At 48.5% G+C, this 22,312-nt stretch overlaps 1 protein-coding gene across 2 annotated transcripts in view; it reads left to right on the top strand.

Moving 5' to 3' along the window:
* The first annotated feature begins 7,683 nt into the window (after positions 1-7,683).
* Anp32a (acidic nuclear phosphoprotein 32 family member A) overlaps positions 7,684-22,312 on the top strand; it is a 39,595-nt gene continuing 24,966 nt past the window's right edge. Inside the window, exon 1 of one of the 2 annotated variants that reach the window (XM_008836375.2) lies at positions 7,684-7,894. In XM_008836375.2, coding sequence (XP_008834597.1) covers positions 7,841-7,894 — 54 coding nt within the window. In that variant the 5' untranslated portion in view covers positions 7,684-7,840. Of the gene's footprint in view, positions 7,895-11,020; positions 11,270-22,312 lie in introns of those variants that run through there. The other variant, XM_008836373.3, reaches the window with a different exon arrangement.

The following is a 22,312-nucleotide window of genomic DNA, read 5'->3' as shown; positions in this document are numbered from 1 at the left end:
TTTAATATCTTGACAGGAGGGTGAACAGGTTGGTGGGAGAGCTCTAAAGACAATTGGGGGAGGCTCCATCTCATGAACACAGGGTTGCTCAGGTCAATGTGTCACATCCATCTCAGGATGCACTGGGGATCTGAAGCCCTGAAGTGACAGTCTCACTTCCATTCATACCCCCACTAGCTAGAACTCAGTCACATGACCCCTCTCTAGCTGCAAGGGCAGCTGGGAAGTGCAGTCAAGCTTCATGTTCAGAAAGAAGAGGACATGGATTTTGTGGAGTAATTAGCGGTCTGCCATGATTTTCATTCAATCATCTGAGAAAAGTTAAATTCTAATACACTGAGCACTTAGCTGTGAAGAACATTTTGTGCTGTCAGTGAACAGGATTTTTAGTGCTGCTTCTCTGGAAAAAAATTATTGACACTTAGAAGGAGTGTCATTCATGCAAGAACTACACCACATTTTAACAGATTAGAAAACTGTTGAATTCTTGCAACACTGATCTTTTAAAAACATTTTAAAATTTTATTTATTTATTTATTTAGTGTGCATGTGTGTGTAGTTAGAGGACAATTTGCAAGTCAGTTCTCGCCTTCCACCATGTGGGTCTTGGGGATGGAACTCAGGTCATCAGACTTGGTGGCAAGTACCTTTATCTGCCAGTCTCCTGCAGAACTGCTTAGAGTCCTTCGTGATTTGCTTTTTATAAGTGACAGGCAATTTAAGATAACTGACTTGACCATAACTGACCATAAGACTGATTGATTGCTTGATTCAGTGATTGATTGATGTTTCAATTTCGGGAGCCAATCTCACACATGCTAGGCAAGCACTCTACCTATCACTGATCTATCTTCCTCAATCCCTTTTTATTTATTTATTTATTTATTTATTTATTTATTTATTTTTGAGATGGTCTCACTCGGTAGCCCAAGCTGGCTTTGAATTTTTAAAAAATCTTTGTGCAAGTACCTCCATGTACATGCACGACTTTGAACTTTTGATCCTCCTTACCTGAGCCTCCTCAGAAGCTGAGATTACAGGCCTGAACCACCAGGCCCAACTAGTTTTGATGTGTTTTGTGCCAGCACATTCTTGGTGACCAATTTGTGCCCAGGTACATCATCCTCGTTACCTTGGTTGTGGTTTTTGTATTCTTTTCTCCGTCAACATTTAATTCTTCCCCCACCCCCAAATAACCCTTCCAAGTGTCTGCATCTTGCTATGAGCCTATTGGACCACTTGCCTACTTCCAAAGCTTTTCACTGGGAAGCTTACCGTTCAGCTCAGTTCTATACCTGAGCATGTGCTTAGAGCAGTGGATTGAAGGTCATCATTAGTAATCCATCACTACTCAGGATATCACTTGATATTTAGAGATCTCTGAGAATTATGTAGATGAACTATAACAGGTATATTATTCATATTTTTAGATTGTTCTCTAGGACTAAGTTCTTATTTAAGATCAACTCTCTGGACTGGTGATACTTTCTTACAAGGTCTTTATCACTGGTTCTACTTTCTTAAATACTTCATCGACAACTGGGGTACAGCTTTTACTTCGGTGAAGTACTTAGCAGGGCCTCAGAAGGACACTAGGATTTCAGATGTTAATTCTGTTTTAGGTCAATCCTCATATATAATGAAGTCCTTTTCCAGCAAGCAATAGCAAATAGGAGACGTGTTGATGCAGTGTGGTGGATCGTAAACTCTAACATAGGCTGGGGGGGTAGAGGCTGGAGGATCAGTATGTCAAGGTCCTCATCTCCATGACCCTCCCGACCTTTTCTCTGGCAACATGACACATTCTTTAGCAGCAGTGAAAAATGCTGAGATGGCATGCAGGTCCCACATCTTGTCAAACTTGTATCCTGACAGCGTGCGCTTTTCTGCATTATCTATAGCAGTGCTGTTCCACACCAGTCCAGTCAAGATTCCAGCCGCCCGGTGAAATGAATTCGCCACACTTGCTAAATTTGCCTTTAAATAAATCCATGTGCAAGTGATAGGATTATTTTTTGTTGTTTTGTTTTTGAGACAGGGTCTCCCTGTAGCCTAAGCTGGCCTGGAACTTGCTATGTAGACAAGGCTGGCCTCAATCTATCCACCTGCCTCTTCCTCCCCACCACTGGGATTAAAGGAGTGCACCACACCCAGCTGAATGATAGGATTCTTAAACACAAGAGGCCCATAAGATGTGTTCCTCTTCTGGGCAAAAATTCTGGTCACACAAAACTGATTTCAACAGTTTTTTGTTCATATTACTAGGATCCAGAGTGCCTAGAGAAAGTGGTGGAATGGCCTTAACATTCCAATTAAAAATACAATACAGACCTACTAATTTATCAGAGTGCATTAAATTGGTCTCTAATTCAAGAGGAGGTGTAGGACATGCATTTTAATTTTGTTAGTTCAGGGGCTGGAGAGATGGCTGGAGAGAGGCACTCCGTTAAGAGTGCCTATTGTTGCACAGGATGAGTTCAGTTCCCAACACCCACTTAGGTGGCTTACAACCACCTGTAACTCTAGCTCCAGGGGATGTCACCCTCTTCTGGCCTCTGTGGGCAATTGAACTCATAAGCACATACCTGCCCCCCTCCCCAACAAACACATGTATACTTTTAAAAATACTATCGATTTTTAGTACTTTTAAATTTAAATGGTAACTGCCATTAGAAAACAGAATCTGAGAGAATTGTCGTTAGCTACCATGTATGCTAATGAATAGTACTTGTAAATAGTAAAGGTATTATATATTCTGAGAAAGTCTGATCCTTAGCTCTTCTTTTTAAATGCATTTTTGCATCTTGTTCTTCATAGAGGTAAACTTCAGCCCCAGGTGGATTAAACTAAATTAGTACACACTATGATAGTAGCTTAGTCTATAGTTACCTGAATTGCTGTTAGTCACAATGTTATTCTGCAATTCCTCATTCCATTCCTTTCGTTGTTTTGTTTCTCTTGAGTGTTTCATGTAGCCTAGGCTAACCTCATACTCACTAGGTAGCATGATCCCAAACTTCTAATTCTCCTGAGTGCTGGGATTATAGGTGTGCATCACCACACCTACTTGCTTTTTTCTTTATAGTCATATTTCATTTATTTACTTATTTAACTAAATATGTATTTGTTTGTTTTTTGACACAGGGGCTCCCTGAAGCCCCACCGGACCTGGAGCTTGCTATATAGACTAGACTGGACTTGATCTCACAGAGATTTGCCTGCCTCTGCCTCTCAAGTGCTTGGATTAAAGCTATGTGCCACCATGCCCAGCTATTAATTTAATTTTTGATAACAGGGTTTCATGTAGCCCAAACTTGTTATGTATTTGAGGGCAACTGTGAACTTCTGATCCTCCTGCCTCTACCTCCTGATTACTGGAATTATAGGCATGGACCACCATACCCAATTTATTTGAGATGGGTGTCTGTCACTCAGTAGCCCAGGCTGGACTGTTATCTTAATGACTCATAATGACTGTTTTCACCTAATAGTGGTTTTTTTTTCCCCCCATGACCAACTCACTAATGAGGTGACAGTTATTCAATCATTCAAAAATTTTTATTCAATCATTAAAACATTTTTGTAATCACCCAGGCATGGGAGCTGGCTCACTGGGTAAAGGTTCTTGCCACCAAACCTGATGACCTGAGTTGGATCCCTGGGACCCACATGGTGGAAGAAGAGAACTGACTCCTAAATGTTGCCCACTGATCTCCATGTGTACACAGAGGCACATGACCCCCCCCCAACACACAAAGAACAAATAAATATGTTTTTAATTCAATGCTTTATTAACAAAAAATTAAGAATTTAGGTCTTGGGTCTCAACACTCCTTTGCTAGTCAAATAAAAATGCAGTAATCGTCACATTTGTTACCATGGATTTCAAAAGAATCATCTACATTTCTAAAAGCTATTTATGTAGACTGACAAGAGAACAAAAGGCTGGACTCATTCCATGTCACTGTCTTTGGGGTCCAAGCAGCAAAGCCATGGTGTAGGGAAAGAGCACTAAGGCCAAGTCTCTGTCTAGATGCTTCAGGCTGAAGAACAAAAGTTAGACTGTGCATATATGAGCCTGAGTCTCAGAAAGACTGCAAACCAAAGGCTCTCCATCTTCAGAGACTGAACAAGGGCCAAGGAGCTAAACTGGAAACAGTAATGGTATGGGTATTTATAAAACTGTATTTTCCAACTTGGCAGGAGGAGGTTAAGGGGGTTGGAGAGATGGCTCAGTAGTTAAGCGTTTGAGTCCCAACAGCCATGTCAGGTGGCTCATAACCACCTGTAACTCTAGCTCCAGGGAGTCTGATGCCCAGTTCTGGCTTTTGAGGGCAGCTGCACTTATGTACACATACACAAATAAAACTATATGGCAGGTGGATGGGGGGTGGTTAGGGACACCCATTATTATTAAGAGAAAATAGGATACCCATTCATCTGAGATGATTCCTTAAAGGAAACTTTTTTGATTAACATTTTTTACGAGTTTTGCCTGCATGTAAGTGCACCATGTGCATGCGGTGCCTGGGGAGGCCAGAGAAGGCATTGGATGCCCTAGAACTAGAATTCTGGACAGCTGTTAGCCACCATGTTGATTCTGGGAACTGAACCCAGGTCATTGGTAAAAGCAGTCGGGGCTCTTATCTACTGAGCCATCTCTCCAGCCTCTCATTTGAGATGATACTTTTATGTTTGGAGATAGGGTCACTGAAACTCACTATATAGACTAGGCAGGCTTCTGGCCTCCATCTGGCTGCCTCTGCCTCTTGAGTGCTGGAATTAAAGGCTTGTGCTACCACACCTGGCCCACTAAGGATGATTCTTGCTGACACTGGAAGGCATGATGGTCCCCTTCTTACTTGAAGGCCAGCTCTCTCTGTAGGGGCTCCAAATTTTGGGTTGTATCTCATTTATTCATGTTGGGAATCAAACCCTGTCACAGAACTTAGAGACTGTGTAGCTTTTATCATGTAATTCCTGTTGCAGAATCATTCTGCAATAAGGAACTGCACCTGTTTCCTGTCCATATCAAAATCCCACTAAGATACCTCGAGATGGAGCTTCTTCCTGAAGTGCAGAGTGATTCGGAGCATGTACTTACTATTATAATATGCAACAAAAATATAAGAACCTTGCATAAAATATATACATTTGGTCATGTGATCTAGGGCAAATGGCTCAACTGTCTTTCCATTTCCTAATAAAAGCATCAAAGTCATATTTAAACTTTCTTAGACATACCACAAGCAAGAGGAAATTTCTTCCTTCAAAGTCTATTAGCAAACTGGCAGTATTCAAAGTGTTTTTGATATTCCATTTTCTGTAATGACCAACATCTAGTAAAAGCCATCTTTCAATTTTTTGACTCTAAATACAAAAGCTGTTATTCTAAATATGTAAAGGTAAGATGCTCCAAAAAGCAAGTTATACTTAATGCTTTTAGTAATAAGATCACCTTTTTCTCTATTCTAATGTTATATATAGTATTCTGGCTTCTCTTCAGATTGTATAAAACCTTTGTCTTTTTACACATGTTGATTCTTTATATTCTCCATAATAGGGGCATGGGGTTCCAAGTCATTCTCTTCAGTCCCTGTCATAAATGTGTTAGTTGCTTCTGTTTTGCAGAGTTCGATGGATTTTAGATTACTGTCCCATACCACCATGTCGGCAGTGACCTCAACTGTGTTTCAGTGTTCAAGTGGCAGATAAGCATTGACTATCCAAAATAACATCCCTTCAAAACTCGTTACAAAGATTCTGCACGCCATATTGACTTAATTTGTTTTGAAAAGCTCTTGTTTTAAAAAATGTTAAATATTATATCCAGAAATAACAATTGACTCAATGGAAAATAGGTAATTTGAAGTCCTTTGTGTTTTTTACAGGAGGCAATATAATTGAAAAAATTCCAATTACACAGCCTTCATCAAGATTAACAAAATCTGATGAGAGATGTCAGTTAAATGAACAAGCGAAAGAAATTCTATTATTACACCCAGATGAACCATGTTTTTATTTTGTACTTCCAGCTACTCAGAGTAAACATTTCATCAACTTTCAAATTCATTTATTATTTTATTTGAAAGCACTTATGAATAAAATGTTCAGTTCCAGCTCTTGACATTTTTACTGTCCATCAGGCAGCAATATGTTCCTACAGGTTCTCCTCCCAGTGTAAGCATTCTGTATGAGCATTTTATTTACATTCTGTGCCTTTTCATTTCCTCCTAAACCTTTTATGTTTAGGAATGAAACTGTATCAATGTTATGTAACAGTTTTTTAAATCCGCAGCTTCTCTCTCCCTTTAACACACATTTCTGAAAAAACACACACAATGCACCCAAATAGAAACAAACTACCTTGGGATATTTACAAAGAGTATAAACACTGAAAAAAATAGTCACTAGACAGTTGTGTGAAAGGTAAACATGTGTCTGTCCTTGCTGACAGCAATCCCTGTGATTTACTCACAGCGATGGGTACCAATCGGCATGGGAGGTCCTAGGGCTGCCCACAAAGTTGGTAACCCAGAGGAAATCAGGGCTTCAAGGTTTATTTAAATGTAATGTGGTTAAAAAACAAAAACTAAAAGCAAGCAAACAAAAATCTGGAAAAAATGCACCAATTAGCGCCTCCTTGGCAACTCAGATCCAACCAAATGACTGATGTATGATTAGAATAAAGCTCATCCTTTCTCTTTCAACTAGACTAATAAAACCGATAAATTGTGTTTGGTCAGGAGAGCAGAGAATTACTAGCAGCTTCCTTTCCTACTTTTTAATATTCTATTCCTTCCCCAAGAGCTGGGCATCCACGGCCATTTCATTCATCTATTGCCCCGGTGATCGCCTGTTTTCAGGCTGGCCTGAGAGGACGCAGCGTCCTGGGTGGAGAAGAGGGTCGGGATCCCGCCAAGTCGCCAGTCCTCTGAAGGTGGAATTGTCAAGTTCTTAGGTTTGCTTATTCAATTCCAGGGCTTCAGTGGGGGGATCAGAGGAGACAAGTGGATCTGAACGGATGCATGGGGTGTGCCCTGATGGGGGGGGGGTTGTCGTTGTCCCGGCCTCTGTCTCGGAGTATGGGGGGGTATGTCCCCCGAGGTGGGGGTATTTGTCCCCCGGGTGGAGGGGCCTGACCCCCGAGGTCGGGAGGTCGGTCCCCCGGGCCTCTAGAACCAGCGTCCTCCCCATCGGCGCCGTCCCCAGGCCCGCCCTCCGCCCATCCAGCACGCATCCCGAGGTCCCCAGGCCGCTCGTATGCCGCCGGCCTCCTCATCCCAGCCGTGCACCTCGGGCGGCCGGCCGATGCCCCCCGCGAGGACCCCTCCCGTCCCCTGTCCACGCACCTGCGGCCCCGCCCCCGGATAAACGCTGAAGTGGCGGCGGCCGGCTGGGGCTGGGGAGGTCCAGTCCCCTGCCCTGCCTTCCCTCCCGCCCCCCAGGCTCAGCCACCGAGCTGCCGCCGCGCTGCTCCGCAGCCGCCTGGCTCTCTAAAGGGGTCCGACTCCGACACCACAACCAAATGGCTGAGCCTCCCTGGCCCGCTGCGCAGCCTGTCCATTGGACCCTCCCCGCCCTGCCGCCGCCTCCATTGGCTCGTGTCGGAAGGCTCTGCACGGGATTGGATCACGCCGCCGTCGCTCATCCTTGGAGCCACAGATCCCGCCTCCCCGGCGATCAGGATAGTGTGCGCCGCGGGTGCTGGGGGCTCGAGAACCGAGCGGAGCTGGTTGAGCCTTCAAAGTCCTAAAACGCGCGGCCGTGGGTTCGGGGTTTATTGATTGAATTCCGCTGGCGCAGGAGTCTCTGCAGAGAGAGAGAGAGAGCGCGAGAGATGGAAATGGATAAACGGATTCATTTAGAGCTGCGGAACAGGACGCCCTCTGATGTGAGCATTTGCCAAAAATATCTCTGTCGGTCCGTTCTCCTACTTTGTGTTGTGTGTGCGTGTGCGTTTTGGGGGAGAAGCCACTTTTTTTGGAGGAGGCGGCGGGGAGATGCGGGGCTTGAGGGGTCGGACTGCAAATGAATTGCAAGGTTGGATGAGGGGGTGTTGCAATGCCATCAGAGCCTGTTCCGGCCGCCGCGGCCGCTGCCCTTGGTGTGACTACCTGTGCGTGTGCTCCCGCGGGTGTGGGTGCCAGGGTGTGCGTGCGAGTGTGCACCTTCGGGGGCCGCCGGGGCGCACGCGCTTGGGTCGGAGGGAACAGGGCGATCTCAGCCTCCTCGGTGCTCGCGGCTCCCACGACTCCTGTCTGGGTGGAAAAGATGAAGGAGGGGAGGAGGAGAGGGGCTGCCGCCTGGATCGAACAACAGAAAAAGAGGGGGGTGTCAGATTTTAGAAATATGCCCCCTTTCCGCCCCCTCCCGCGCTCGCACCCTCCCTCAGGTCTCTCTCGCGCTTGCTCGCTCGCTCGCTCGCACACACAATAAGTTTCGGGCTTCGCGAGTCCGGTTTAGTTTCTGATCAATGTGGGCCGAGGCCCCCGGGGAGAGCGCCTGGGGAGGGGGCCGCTGCGGAGTTGGGAAATGGCTCGAGTTTAAAGTGCGTGTTCATTTCTTTGCGGTGATGAGGCGAGAGACGCGGGAGCCATATTTGTAACTTTGTAGTGTTCGTGAACGCGCCCTTTCTCTCCCTCCCTCCCTTTCTCTGCCAGCCTTCCTCTCCTCCTTTCTCCCTCCCTCTTTCCACCCCACCTTTGGGCCAGATGCTACCGTTTCTTCCTCTTTCCTCGCCAAGGGAGGATAAATTGGAAGCAGGGGGAGGGTTTGTGGAGAGGGCAAAAGGCACGGATAATCCTCGCGCCTCCCCAACCTCGGAGCGGTCGCTAGTGTAAGTTGCCCAAAGGCTGCGTCCCGGTGCGCCCCTGGCCCAGTGCTCCTTCCTAAGATGCCAGCCTGGGCATGCTGGTGCCCCCTCCGTATCAGTGTCCCCCGATCCCTGCATCTCCCCGTATGGGCTTCCCGGCAGCCATTCGGCGCCTACTTAATAAATGGGCACGGGAAACTTTGTCAGGACGCGAGCTACCCTGAGCTAGTGCTGCGGTGGGAACTGGCCGGTCCATATGAATGCGGGCAATGCAGACACGCAGCTCCGGGATGGGGACTTCACCTGGCTGTTGCTGTTATGGACCGGGCACCTGGCAGGAGTAGGGCAGGAGGAAACTTACAAGGCTGGGAACAAGGAGACTGGGCGCGAGCCCACCGAGGGGAAGTGAGAGTGGGTGATCCGAACACTCTTGTTTATTTTTGTCGCCCTGTAGCTCTCAGACTAGTGTTTTCTGGGAGTTGGCAGCTCGTCGGAGAGACCCTGGGGTCTTGGGTGGAGACCCTGGTCGGCTCCCCTCTAGGCCCGTCGTGGGGACCAGGGGCGCGCTAGTGGGAAGAGCCCCAGATCCAGTCTGGGTGGCCCGGGTTCTAGCGAGTTGGGAGTTTGGACAGCCGGGTGCGCGGACCTGTCGCCCCTCCAGCCTGTGATCAGCCCAGGAACCCTGACAAAGGCAGGCCTAGCTTCCTCTTTTCCCCTAGTTCCTCCACTTAAACCTGAGTGAGAGTTTTGAAAACAAGATCCTTTCTGTCGTCCGCCCAGCATCACGCAGCTGTGGACTGGAGACGTGCGAGTGTCTGATGGCGCGCAGGGCGGGGAGCGAGGGCGGGAGGAGCTGCGGGGGGAGCAGGACTTTCCCCGGACAGTCTGCTGCCGGTCTGCCTGGCTGGGCCTGTGGGGTGTCCCGAATGGGGACCCAGGTGGCCGGTCCTGGCGGGGGGGTGCTGGGCGTGGTGCTGGGGGAGGGGGCCGCGGGCTTGGCGAGTACTTTCCGGAAGCCCCCTCCGCGGAGTTGGGGGGCAGGGCACCGTAGGAGGAGGGGATCGAGGGTCTTCACTTGTGGGCCCGGGGTCGGACCCAGCGATCTACGGTGTTGGGCGACCTGGAGCGCGACGCAAAGCGGGTGGAACCGGCTCTTTAAACTTCCCCGAGTGTGTGCGCGGGGGAGGGGCGCGGCGCGCGGGGCCCGGCGCGATTTCTCACGCTTCGCCCCCTCGGCGCGAGTCCTCTGCCCACTCGCGGGCCCTGGGGTGCTCCAGGCGGGGTTCGGCGCACGGGTGGCGGGGGTACTTGCTGCACATGGGGGGGAAGAGAGGGGAGAAAGCTCTCGAAAGAGGGACAAAAGGGGTGGGGGAGGAGGAACTGGCTATTTTTTGTTGTTGTTGTTGGTTTTTTTTGAAAAGAAAATAAATGTTTCTGGAGAAAAAAACCCAATGGCTCTGGGATGCCACCCTCCGTGGGGTCCCCCCCTTTCCATGCACCCACCTTAGGCAACCTGTCTTCCCAAGGCGCATCCCGGGGGCCGCAACGCCGCGGATCTAGGACGAGCAGCCATGTTTCCTGGGGCTCGGCTGGCCCGCCCCTCCCCCACGGCGCCGCCGGGGCTCTGCGGGGACCCAGCTGAGACCCGACACCCTCCGGCGGGGATCCGGGACGCGCGGGCTGAGCGTCCGGGTGCCAGAGCTCGGGGACCCGGTCCTGGAGGGAGCGGCGGGGTGGGATGCGGGATGCGGGATGCGAGCGGATCTACGGGACTGTCTGTTCTCATTATTTCCGTGGCTAATCCTGCTGCGAGGAACCAGTCCCCTGGCTCCCGGGCGGTCTCGGGGTGCAGAGGCGGCTGCCCGGGTCTCTGTGCGCCTATGGCACGACTGCCGGGCGCCGGGCTGCCATTTTGTCACCGTGGCTGTTGTCGCGAAGGCGGGGGGGGGGTGGCTTGCGCCATCGCTTGGGCAGCCGGCCTGCTGGGAGGTGGCGGTGGGGGGAGCTGGCCCCAGGGGACCCCCTCCCCACATCCCATGTGTGCTTTCGGCCCCTTGGGGCTTCCACCCTAGGCCTCTAGCTTCCAGAAGCTGTCGCAGCCTGGTGAGGGTGACGATCCCCTTGGCAAGCCCTCCCTCCAATACGCTGGCTCTCAGTCTTCCCAACCCCCAACACACTCCTCTCGGTTTTCTGATGTTGCTCGCTCTGAGCTCCTCAAGTAGTGAAATGTGGCCTTGAGGAACCGACCGCCCTAGCATTTGCTCTTTCGGCGGAAGTGATTGGGTGATGGTTGGGCGGGGGCCGCGGGAGATGAATCAGGAGGTTTTGGCAGGCGGTAGGGGCTCGTGCAACCAACTCTGGTGGTGGCCCCAGAACCGCAGCTTCTTACCCCGGAGGGACGAGTTGTTGGGATGCACCCGGGAAACGCCCTCCCGGGCTGGGCTCTTGGGGAAGGTAGGTCGAGTTCTATGTTTCAGGTGGGTGTCGTAGCACCTAGCAGGCTGGGGGAGTCCCCTCACTTAATCCTTCCCAAAGCCTTTGCCTTTCCATTTTTGCGGGGAGGGGTAGTTGGCCGCTAGCTACATAGTAAATGCCACCCTAAAACAAAAGAAAAAGAATAGGGCTTACGGGGGGGGGGTAAACTATCTTTTGTTGTTGACTTAAGATCCAGGCAAATTTGTTCACAGTGCTGGCCTCTCTATGGGACTTATAAAAAGTCGGTGGTGGGCTGGTGTCTACAGACACTTACTTTCATGGCAGTGCCCTGTAAAGGCTGCCTGGAAGCCAGAGTCTTTGACCTTTGGAATGCATTGCATGTTTTTTTCCAGGCTGATTTACTGCCTAATTGGGTTCAAGTAGCCTGGTATTCGGTCCAGCTTATGCAAGCAGAGATTCAGGGGCAGAGCACCAAGAGACCTCGATGGTGGTGATCATTTGAGTCTTGTTACTGACACAGCTGCTGCTGGTGTTTTTGAATCAATGCTTCATGATGAGGCAGGCCTCTGAAGCCACACAGACCTGTCATGCACAGCAGATTACCTTCCTTTACCTCTGAACTTGTGCCAGGCATCCTATAAGATGGGTTCTCTTGCTTAATCAATAAGTGATAAAATTGGTTTGATCTGGGGCTGAAGAGAGAGCTCAGAGGTTAATAGCAATGATTGCTCTTGCAGAGGACCCGGGTTTGATGCCCAGCACCCACATGGTGGCTATGAACTGTCCTTAAGTCCAGTTCCAAGGGAATCTGAAGCCCTCTTCTGATCTCACATGCATGCACTCACACACATGCAGGCAATATACTCATACACTAAAAATAATAAAATATTTTCTTAAAAATTGGTTTGATCTGGGCCTTAGCAGGTGCTTAGTATAATCTCAGAATGGTGTAGGGGAGTGGTGACTTCTAACTTTGGGTTTGGAGGGTTTAGAATAACCAACAATAATAGCGGATGGTTGCATAGCTGTGCTGTGTCTGGCACTGTGTTAAGTAGATTACACAAAGCAGCACTGTGTTAAGTTCTGTTTCTGTCTTTATATTAAATGTAAGGAAGCCGAGGCAGAGCTGTGGATCACCAATGTCTAGTAAGGGCAGAACCAGGATTTTAACTCAGTTATATTCAACCTCTATACTGCCCTGAAGCACCTTTTGTTTTTTAGAAGACACCAGTTAGAGCAGAGTTTTTCCTCCAGCCTTGAAATGATGCCACCTTAGAAAGAGGATAGGTTTGTTGGTATTGATAATGAGGGCATTAAAACAGCATAGCCTCCTGGTTGAAGGTCTTATGTGGAGCAGACACAGGTACCCATGGGCTGGCATTTTAAGGGGAGGCCCTACTCCAGGTTAGTATACATACATCTTTTTAGGATGCAATGAATCTGACCTTTTAGATCTTGGGGAACACTTGGAATAACCAGGAGACAGACAGGTGCCAAACTTAGGCATTGGCTTATATGAGATCTTGCATGTAATGTATTTCCTGTTTTTATTAGCCTCCATCTACAGAAAACAATGAAACTGGGCAGAATAGGCAGGAATGTGCATAGGCTTTTGTTATAAAAGCCCCTTATGTGTAGTGCTCTCAATTTTGCTTCTTGGTAAAGTTTACTCTCTGGATGTTTACAGAAAAGATTTGTTCCACAGGCTAAGGGGAGGGGAGCTGAGGTTGGATGCTTTGTTCTTTTAAGCATGTGGCAAATCATACATTCAATGGTGCATTGCAGCTCTTTCCAAGACCCTTAAACTAGCCTGAGCTACTTTAAATCAACCTCAGTTCACCAGCCTCCATAAGAAAAGTTGTTCTTGTTCCTGGCTCCCTGTTGAGTGCCCCTCTCATCTTAGAGGTAGACAGAAGGAACTTCCAAGGTTCTGGCCTTGAGGCCTGTTGAAGGTGAGGCTGTCCTCCTGTGTACCCAGCAGCTGACATCAGGGTAGCACAGATGACTGAAAATCCTGGGTCACCCTGGCACCCCCAGCTCTGGTCTGCTGCTCCTCTACCATGCACATCTCCTGGGAAGACAACCTGCAGTAAAGGCTTTGAGTTCAGAGCTTCTGTTCCAACTGCAGCTTCTCATGCCTGAGCTAGTGATCAGGAGGAGTGGATGGAACATGAGAAGTTGAAGGAAGGAGAATCAAAGATGAATTCAAGGGAATAAACTCTAGTTCCCATAAGGGTCAATCACAGACCCTGTTCCCTGTCTTGGCTGGGGCTACACCACCAGCCTCTCAAGGTGACTTACTCTGGTTTTGCGCAGCTGGCAATCTTTCTCATTTGCAGTACTGTGGGCACTAACTGGGCACTAACTTGCTGTAACTGGGAGCTGTTGGCATCAGTAGACTGCTCGCTCATCCCTCTTCCATCTTTACCATGGTCCACTCACTTCCAACAGGAGCCCAGAGCGTGTTGCTGAGTAGTGATTGGGGTCTGAGGGAGTGAGCTTGACCCAGCATTCTGGCCTGAATTCTGACTTGGTAGAAGAGGAGGCTTGTTGCTCTGGTTGTCTGGAAGGGCCCTCCCCATAGAGACATCCTTTTTTGGTCTATGCACTACGTGCCGCGTAGCTGGCTATCTAGTCTCCTGGGACCTACCCTCCACCAGTGTCCAGTGCTGCCACCTGCTTCCCACAGACAGGTAGAGAATAATGAACCTGCCTTGAGTCCTATGTTACATTGGAATGTTATGTGGAAGGCAGTGATGTTTGCATTAAAGAGAGGGCTGCGGCCTGGATGGATGTCTGAGAAGGCACCTGTGAAACGTCTCATTTAATAAAGTTGGTGTTGGTTGAAGCTGGATAAACAACCTACCCTTCAGCCACTGTCCCTGACATGTCCCGTTGTATAGAACAGATGCCCAGGTGATGCTCTTATATGCGTTCTGTGTACCAAGCTCTGTCTTCTGCCATACCCTGCAACTCAGAATTTCCCCTTAAACTGACTTTGTTTTAGCTCCATACTGCAGCCCCCCCCCATTCTACTGTTTCCTTTACCAAAACTTGCTCCATGCATCAAGTTACCCTACTAATTACTTGAGTTGGACTCATTCCTTTTTCAGCTTGTTTCTTCCCCATCTAAAATGGGGGTGGTAGTGCTGGGACTTGGGATGTAAGTCATCAGGTAGAATGCTTGTCTAGCATACACAAAGCCCTGGGTTCGATGCCCTGTACTGCATAAACCAGATATCATGGCTCAGGCCTGTAATCCCAGCACTCACCAGCAATCCCAGCAGTCCAGAGCTGGAAGCAGGCCGATCAGAAGTTCAAGGTCTACAAGTGAGTTCAAAGTCAGCGTGGGTACATGAAATCTTGTCCAAATAAATAAATAATAAATAAACAAATAAATAACATGGGTTGATGCGTTGGATTAGTTATGTTTAAACCCAGTAGTTACAAATATGTGTCACTGTTGCCCAGCACATGCAGACATATATGTTATTTTGAAAACATGTTCCCTTATGAGCTGTGACACTCCGATTCATTGAAAGGAAAATATGCTAGCTTAGACCCATACATTGATTTCATTCCTTGTTAATATTTGAAAGACATTAAAAGATAGATATTAAGGTTCCTTCCTACTTAAATATTTTGTGGTTTGGTTTGGAGGTGGATGGTGCCTTTCAGAGCTTTGTGAGATCTCTGCAAGGAAGGAAGTGTGCTTTTCCTTGTTTGCTTAGCACCTACAGTTGAGCCCCCTGGTTTCCTGCTGCTCCCCTTACTTCTAGCTCTTGTCTCCCTGCAAACAACCCCATGGTAAAAGTAGTCATTAGCTTAAGTGCCTACCCTAGATGGAACCTTCCAGATTCCTAGTTGTGCTGGTGGCCCTACCCTGAACCTTTTTGTGAGCATACACTATGAAGGTTGCCCAAGGCACTCACAATTTCTCACACTGAGTCAGAAGATTGTTAAGAGGAGGTGCCTGATGTGTGTCTATCTCCCCCACTTCCACTATTTGGGCAAGACCCTTCACCTCACAGTGCCTCTGTCTGTCATTAAAGTGAAGCTGTCATAGTACCTCCCAATAGTCTGATGGCACAGTCAGCATTCAATAAGCATGAGTGATTACTCCTGGAGTGCTAGGATGTGGTAGCTGGCTGTCACTTTAAAAAAAGAAAGAAAGAAAAGGGTCTGGGGAGATGGCTTGGTGGGTAAAGCACTTGCCACACAAACCTGAGAACCTGAGTTCGAATTCCAAGAGCCCACATAAAAACAGGAGCACCTGTAATCCTATTGCTCCTCTGGGATAAGCTAGGGGCACAGAGAGGAGAATCCTGGAAGCTTGTGGGCCATCTAGCCTGGGTGAACATGGGGGATAACAGAGACCCTGTCTCCAACAAGTGGAGGTTGTCCACTGACTACACATAGGTTGTCACACACACACACACACACATACACACACACTCACTCAATCACTCACTCAGACACATTACATTAAAAAGTAGCATTCATTTCCCTGGGAAAGAGGTTAGACCAACTTGCTAGAAGTTGCTTCTCCCTAGGAGCAGTTCAGTAGCCACTGCAGACCTGGGAACCCAATGTGCCGTCTGTAGATGCAGCTGCAGTGTTGCAGAGCATCCCGGCACTCGACCCCCATGTACTGGTTTGTGTGGTGGGCTGTGTTGCTCTGAGGTTCCCTGCGCAGTTCTTTTTCTCACCGGAAAACTGCTGCCTGGTCCTGCACCCTCTCCCTCCCAGCCTGAGACAGCCTCCTCAAGGAGATCTGAAACCTAATTTCCTCTCCATTCCCGTCCCAGCTCAGTGGCTCTTCAGTCCCTTCATCTTGTGCTCACTGGCTGCAGTTTTTTTTTAAAAGGACATTTATTTATCTGTGTGTATGTACATGTGTGAGAGAGAGCACATACCCTGGTACACTTTTGGAGATCAAAGAACAATTTGCAGGAGTTGGTTCTCTCTATCATGTGGGACCAGGAATTGAATTCAGGTCCTCAGGCTTGGTTGCACGCACCTTTTTTCACCCCGAGCCATTTCACTGGACGTACTGACTGCTCTGTGTATATAAATTCTTCTTAAGCTGGGGATGTTTGGTTCTTAGAGCACTGGACCTGGACAGGGCACACATCCAATATCCCAGCACTTAGCAGGCTGAGGGAAGAGGATCATGAGGCCAACCTGGGCTATAGCAAGAACTTGTCTCAAACAACAAATGAAACAGACTCCTTTGATCAAGCTGTGTCCCGTTGTAGCTACTGTCTTCTGCCTTTACGTTGAAACTTCCTAAACCGTGTAAGTATATTCACCTTCCTTTTACCTAAGTTGCTTTCCTTCCTGAATAGCTCTGATTCCGTCAACCGTCATTTCTTCTTTTCTGTTGACTCCTTATCAGCAGCGTTTGGCATTCTTGAGCTTTGTGAAATATATTTTCCCTGAAATATGTTCTCCCCTCTCTGGCATGTCCCCTGTGGCTCTGGCCACTCCTCAGTTTCTGACATTTAGGCTCAGTTGAATGTGGGACCTGGGTCCTCTTAAATGATGATTCTTTCCTGAGAAACCTCCCACATCAATAAGTGCAGGTATTGAACGCTGCCTGGGTTGTCAGGTATTGAATGCTGCCTGGGTTGTCGGGTATTGAACGCTGCCTGGGTTGTGATGTTCACCTCTTGGCTACATTCCACCAGGGTAACCCAGCAGCACCCTGCACTCAAGTCCAAAGGGAACTCATGACCTCTGCACCATGTCTGGTTACCCTTTCCATCCACTACGGGTCCTGTTTACAACACTGTCCTCTATTACATCTAAGCTGATCTGCCCATATCACAGTTCTTTCCCTATAACCAGCTCCCCACTTCAGCCAGAACAACTTTATCAAAGCACAGATGACGTTTTGTCGTACTGTATATGAAACTCACTGTTGGTCTTAGAATAAAATCTAAAAATCCTTAGTAAGAACAAGATCCCATGTGGTTCAGCCACTGCTGGCCTCTTAACTCTGGTCTTTCCCCTAGTCCCCTTTTCATGTCTTGGGCATCACTGGCAACTTTTATTACCAACATTCTAATCCAAGCCACTCCCACAGAGTTTGCATACAATCATCCCCCGCCTCCCTCATTCTCTCTTTCCCTCTTCCTCTCCCTCTCCCTCTACTTCCCCTGGAGGGTCTAGGTCTAGTTCTTTTATTGTAAAACTTTAATAAGACCTTCCCTTGTAAGTGCTTTAGTTTGTAGTGACACATTCTTGACCCTGTTTAATTAGCATCTCTGTCCCCTGCAGAGCTAGCGTGCTCTGTGCTTTAAGGGACCTGAGTTTCACTCTGGGTATCCTCAGCTCAGCACTGTACACGGTAAACATTCTCCTAGTGTTGATGAAGAGAAGGACCCACAGTACTTGCAAGGACTAGTCACTTCCACTACCCACTGTCTGTCAACAGAAGCCCCTGACACACAGAGCACATGCTTTCCCCTGGGGTTGGAAGTTTCTGATTGAGGTGCCTCAGGCTGGATGATGTGCAGTCAGTCTCTCAGCTCAGTGGGCTTCCTTATTTATTCTTTCTGAACTTTGCATTAAGAATTAGAACCCAAAGACTAGAGTTTCTACCTCCCATTTGTTTTGTAAAATCCTGTTATTTACTTTTATTTTATGTGTATGAGTGTTTTACCTGCATGTGTGGAAGTACACTGGTACATGCAATGTCCATATGAGCCAGAAGAGGGCGTCGGAGCCCCAGAACTGGAGTTACTGATGATTGTTAACCACCATGTGGGTGCTTAGAACCAAACCTGGCTCCTCTGCAAGAGCAGCCAGTGCTCTTAACTGCCAAGCCATCCCTCTAGCCCTGCTTCTGTTTGTTTTTGTGTTTGTTTGTTTGTTTGTTTGTTTGTTTGTTTGTTTGAATCTCTTATGCATCTGATGTGATTTGGTTAACTAACTTTGTCAGCCCAAACATGGCTTCAGACCCAGGTCAGGGAGGGAAAGAGGTATAGGAAGCATTCTGGCACTTTCTTTTTTGAGTCAGGGTTCTCACCATAAAGCCCTGGCTAGCCTGTTTTTCCCTACAGAATTCAGGTTAGCCTTGAACTCTAGGCAATCCTCCTGCCTCAGTCTGCCAAGTACTCCATTATAGACCAATGCCATTGTTTTTATTTTTTTTTTTTGAGATAGGGTCTCACTGTGGTGGTGCAGAATGGCCCCCAACTTGTGATCCTCCTGCCTTAGCCTCTAGATGCTAGGATTACAGATGTGTAACATCATGTATCACATACCCCTCCTTTCTTGTGAGACCCCCCCCCCTTCTTCCTACATTATCCTGGCTGGCCTTGAATTCATGGAGTCAAATCATCCTCCTTCTGCCTCAGCCTCCCACGTAGCTGGGACTGTAGGTGTGTGCCACTGCACCCAAGTATTTGTCTGCCTTTTAATTATGGATTGTTCACATATATTCCATATAAACACACATTATAAAACATAACATCAGAAAATACAAATAAAGGATACATTTTAAAATATCAAGTAGAGGCTGGACATGGTGTCACACACCTTTAATCCCAGAGCTTGGGAGGCGAAGGCAGGTGTGTCTCTGAGATCAAGGCCAGCCTCACTACATAGTGAGGCTACAAGGAGACCTTTTCTTAAAACAAGCAAGCAACCAATCAACTGAAAATGTGTGTGTAGGGGCGTGGGGTGGGGGTGGAATGGCAGGATGGAGGTGAGGACCTGTGATAGTAAATTTAGAGGGATCCGGCATCTGGGGGAGCTATGTCACCAGTTCTCCACCTTTACTTAGGCCTCAGAGGAGGCCAACATGGTGTGACTGTGAAGGAGAGTGTGAAGGGACCCCACAGTTACTTGGACTGTCCATCAGCTATGTCCGAGGCACGGTGTCAGAATAAGGCTGGATTCTCCAAAGGCTTTAGCACAGCAAACTACTCAGTTGCTTTCTCTTCCTATATCCTGGGTGGGTTGGCAGGTGGGGCAGGGGTATGGGAGGACTGGATTGCAGAGGGTGGTGATGGCTGGGTCTTGAGGTAGAGTTGGAGTGATAGACAGGAGGAAAGAATGTGGTTAGTGACTCAGATTTCAACCTTAATGGGGTATCAGAGCCAGCGGGGGGGTCATCCGAAGAACTTCCAGGCTCTGTCCCAACTGCTGGATCTACCCGGGTGGTACCCCAAATGTGGGTATTTTCAGAAAGCCCTAGGGAGAACTTGAAAGCAGAGTTGGGCATGACCACATAGAAGCAGCATGCAAAACTTCACAGCAGGTGGGAAGAAGCATGCTAAATGCATGCAGAAGAGGAAAACAAGAAGAAAGAGAGGTCCAGGGTCTAATCTGCTGGGGTGCAAGGGCCTGCTTCTTCACACACACACACTCACATGCACACGCACACACCTACACCAAATTTACTCACCCCTGCACTGTGCTTCTCACGCCTGTGGTTGTTTATGTACCTGTATCCCATGAGGCTGCTACTGGACTTGGGGCCTGGGGAGATGGCTCAGTTGGTAGTGCTTGCTGTGCAAGCATGAGGACCTGACCGTCCCCAGCACCCATATAAAAGCTGGGAGTGGTGGTACATGTCTGTAATCCCAGTACTGTTGGGCAGGGGGTGGGGCAGAAACGGGAAGATCCTTGGAGCTCATTGGTCACCCAGCCTAGCTGAATCAGTGGCTCCAGGTTCAGTGGAAGACCCTGCCTCGGACAATAAGCTGGAGAGCAATTGAGGAAGACACCAATGTTGACTCTTGTCTCTATGCACACACCCATGTAAACACATATAGCACACACATACAAATAAAACAAAAACCACTGGATAGAAGGGATAAAAGGCAGGGTTTCCGAGCAAAGTGTTCAGGTGCAGGGGACAATCAGCAGGTCCCCTCTGGATATGGGTTGCCACCTCTATAAAGTGGTAAATAACAGCTCTGCCTTTTCCCAGGCTGTTGTCAGGACTGAAGGAAACATAGTTTATGCCAGGTGTGTTGTAGACAGACCCTGAAGGCTGGATTCCCACCAAGAGGTTGAAGGGAGACTCAGTGTTTGATTGGGGACCAGCCCCTCTGAAAAAGGCTGTGGTGGGTGTCCGCTGTGTGATGGGAGCGGCTGTCCTGCCCAAAAGGAACCTCACCTGCAGCTGCAAAAGCAGAGGGGAGATCCACGGAAAGGACAGAGCCTCCAGTTTTGTGTTGAGGTGGGAATGGAAGGGTGTCAGGCAATCTGCAGGCATATTCTGCTCAGGGCCCCCCTGGGGATTGGAGCTTGCCTGTGGGGCCTTTTCAGTAGTAACTGTCTCAGGGTATCAGCCTTCCTGCTTCTCCACAGAGCTTTGGGCCCCCTTCTCCCAGCCTTTATCTTTCTAACAGCTCTTGAGAGGACCCTTCCCAGAAAGTCCTACTGGAGGAAAGGAACCCTGCGCATCCATCCCAGTGACATCCAGGGAATGGAGCAGTGTTCTCCTCAGCAGATTCCTGTAGCACCTCACTGGGGTGTGCACTGGTGGCTCTCCTCTTGGTTGGTCTGGCCAGTGTTTCTCTGCACACCTCCTAAAGGGCACAGTGAGGGTGTGAGGAGCCCAGTGTGATATATTCCCCATAGCTGGGGCCACTGGAAGGTTCTGTGGTGGCAGAAGTGCTTCTCAGCCTCCTGCCCAGCTGTCTGTGGGAAGGAATTCATCCACATGCAGGGCTGGTTCCAGCCTTCTTTACTGCATTCCTCCCTTTGCGGTGCAGCTTGGGTGTGCCCTGGACATGACATAGGGGAATGGGTGACTGTCAGCTGGCCTCTCCAGCTGGCTCTGGAAGACTGGTGATGCCTCTGCAGAGGTTGGTCTGCATTCATAGTAAGCAGCTCTGCTCCTGAGCTCAGTTTAGTTTGCAGCTCTCTTGGAGACAGCCCTGGTTGTGGCTTGGATGCGTCCTGGCCTGTCTGTACTTTGTGGTGCGTCTGTGAGTCTGAGGAGATTTCTAGAGAAACCCAGCTGGGCTGTGTTTGGATGGGGTGGCAGGAACTGAATTAGAATGCTGCCTGTCCTCTAAAGCTCTGGGGGTACTGGGTCCAGGGCACATGTTTGATCTCTCTGAGCACTTGGAGGCCTTTTGTCCACTTCAGTGACCAGTGTGGTCATTTGTCAGGAGCAGTACAGGACAATTGGCCATACCATGGCAAGGTGGGATCTTTGTCTGGGTGGTGTCCACAGCACAAGAACACAGACCTGTATTCCCCAAATGTATTAGCCCCAGAAGGGTTATGGGCATGGATGCTTCAGTGTTGAGTGGCTCCTGAGCAGCTGTGTCTGGTATTAACTGTTTTTTTTATGACTTACCCAGATTTTCCCAGATTCTGATAACAAATGGCTGTGCAGGGCAGGAATCTCATCTCCTCCGCTGATCACCTAGCCTTGGCTATGTTAATTTCATGTTTTCCACACGTGATGATTGAATTTTCTACTTTATACCATGTCCACTGTAGGCTTTTGGCTATGGTACTAAGGCAGAAAAGCACATCGTCTGTGGGCCTCCATTCTGGGGGAATCAGGAAGCTGCCAGAAAGGCATGTTTAAGCGCCTTGAAAACAAAGCTGTGGCCCAGGAAGGCTTCCCAGAGGAGGTGACATTTGAGCAGACAGCATGATAACCTATGCTGGACTTGTAGCTTGAAATCCAGCTGATCACAAGTACTATTATTTCCAAGGGTTATTCTGAGACCCTTTGAGGGTAAGATGTAAATTTAGTTGGGCCTGATGACACAAGCCTTTTAATTCTAGATAACTCAGGAGGCTGAGGCAGGAGGGTTGCCTGGATGGGCTACAGAGTGAGTTTCAGGCTGGCCTGGGGAGCTTAGGTATATCCTGTGTTAAAAAGTATAACAAGAGCCAGGCATGGTGGCACACACCTGTAGTCCCTCCACTTGGGAGGCAGAGGCAGGCAGATCTCTGAGTTCAAAGCCAGCCTGGTCTACATAGTGAGTTCCAGGACAGTGGGGGCTACAGGGAGACCCTGCTTTGAAAAGACCAAAAAAAAAAAAAAAAAAAACAAAAAAAGGTTTGGGTTATACTTTG

The sequence above is a fragment of the Nannospalax galili genome, unplaced genomic scaffold (assembly GCF_000622305.1).
Source record: "Nannospalax galili isolate Female #2095 unplaced genomic scaffold, S.galili_v1.0 scaffold54, whole genome shotgun sequence".
NCBI classification, from domain to species: domain Eukaryota; kingdom Metazoa; phylum Chordata; class Mammalia; order Rodentia; family Spalacidae; genus Nannospalax; species Nannospalax galili.
This window is presented reverse-complemented; position numbering and strand designations above follow the sequence as displayed.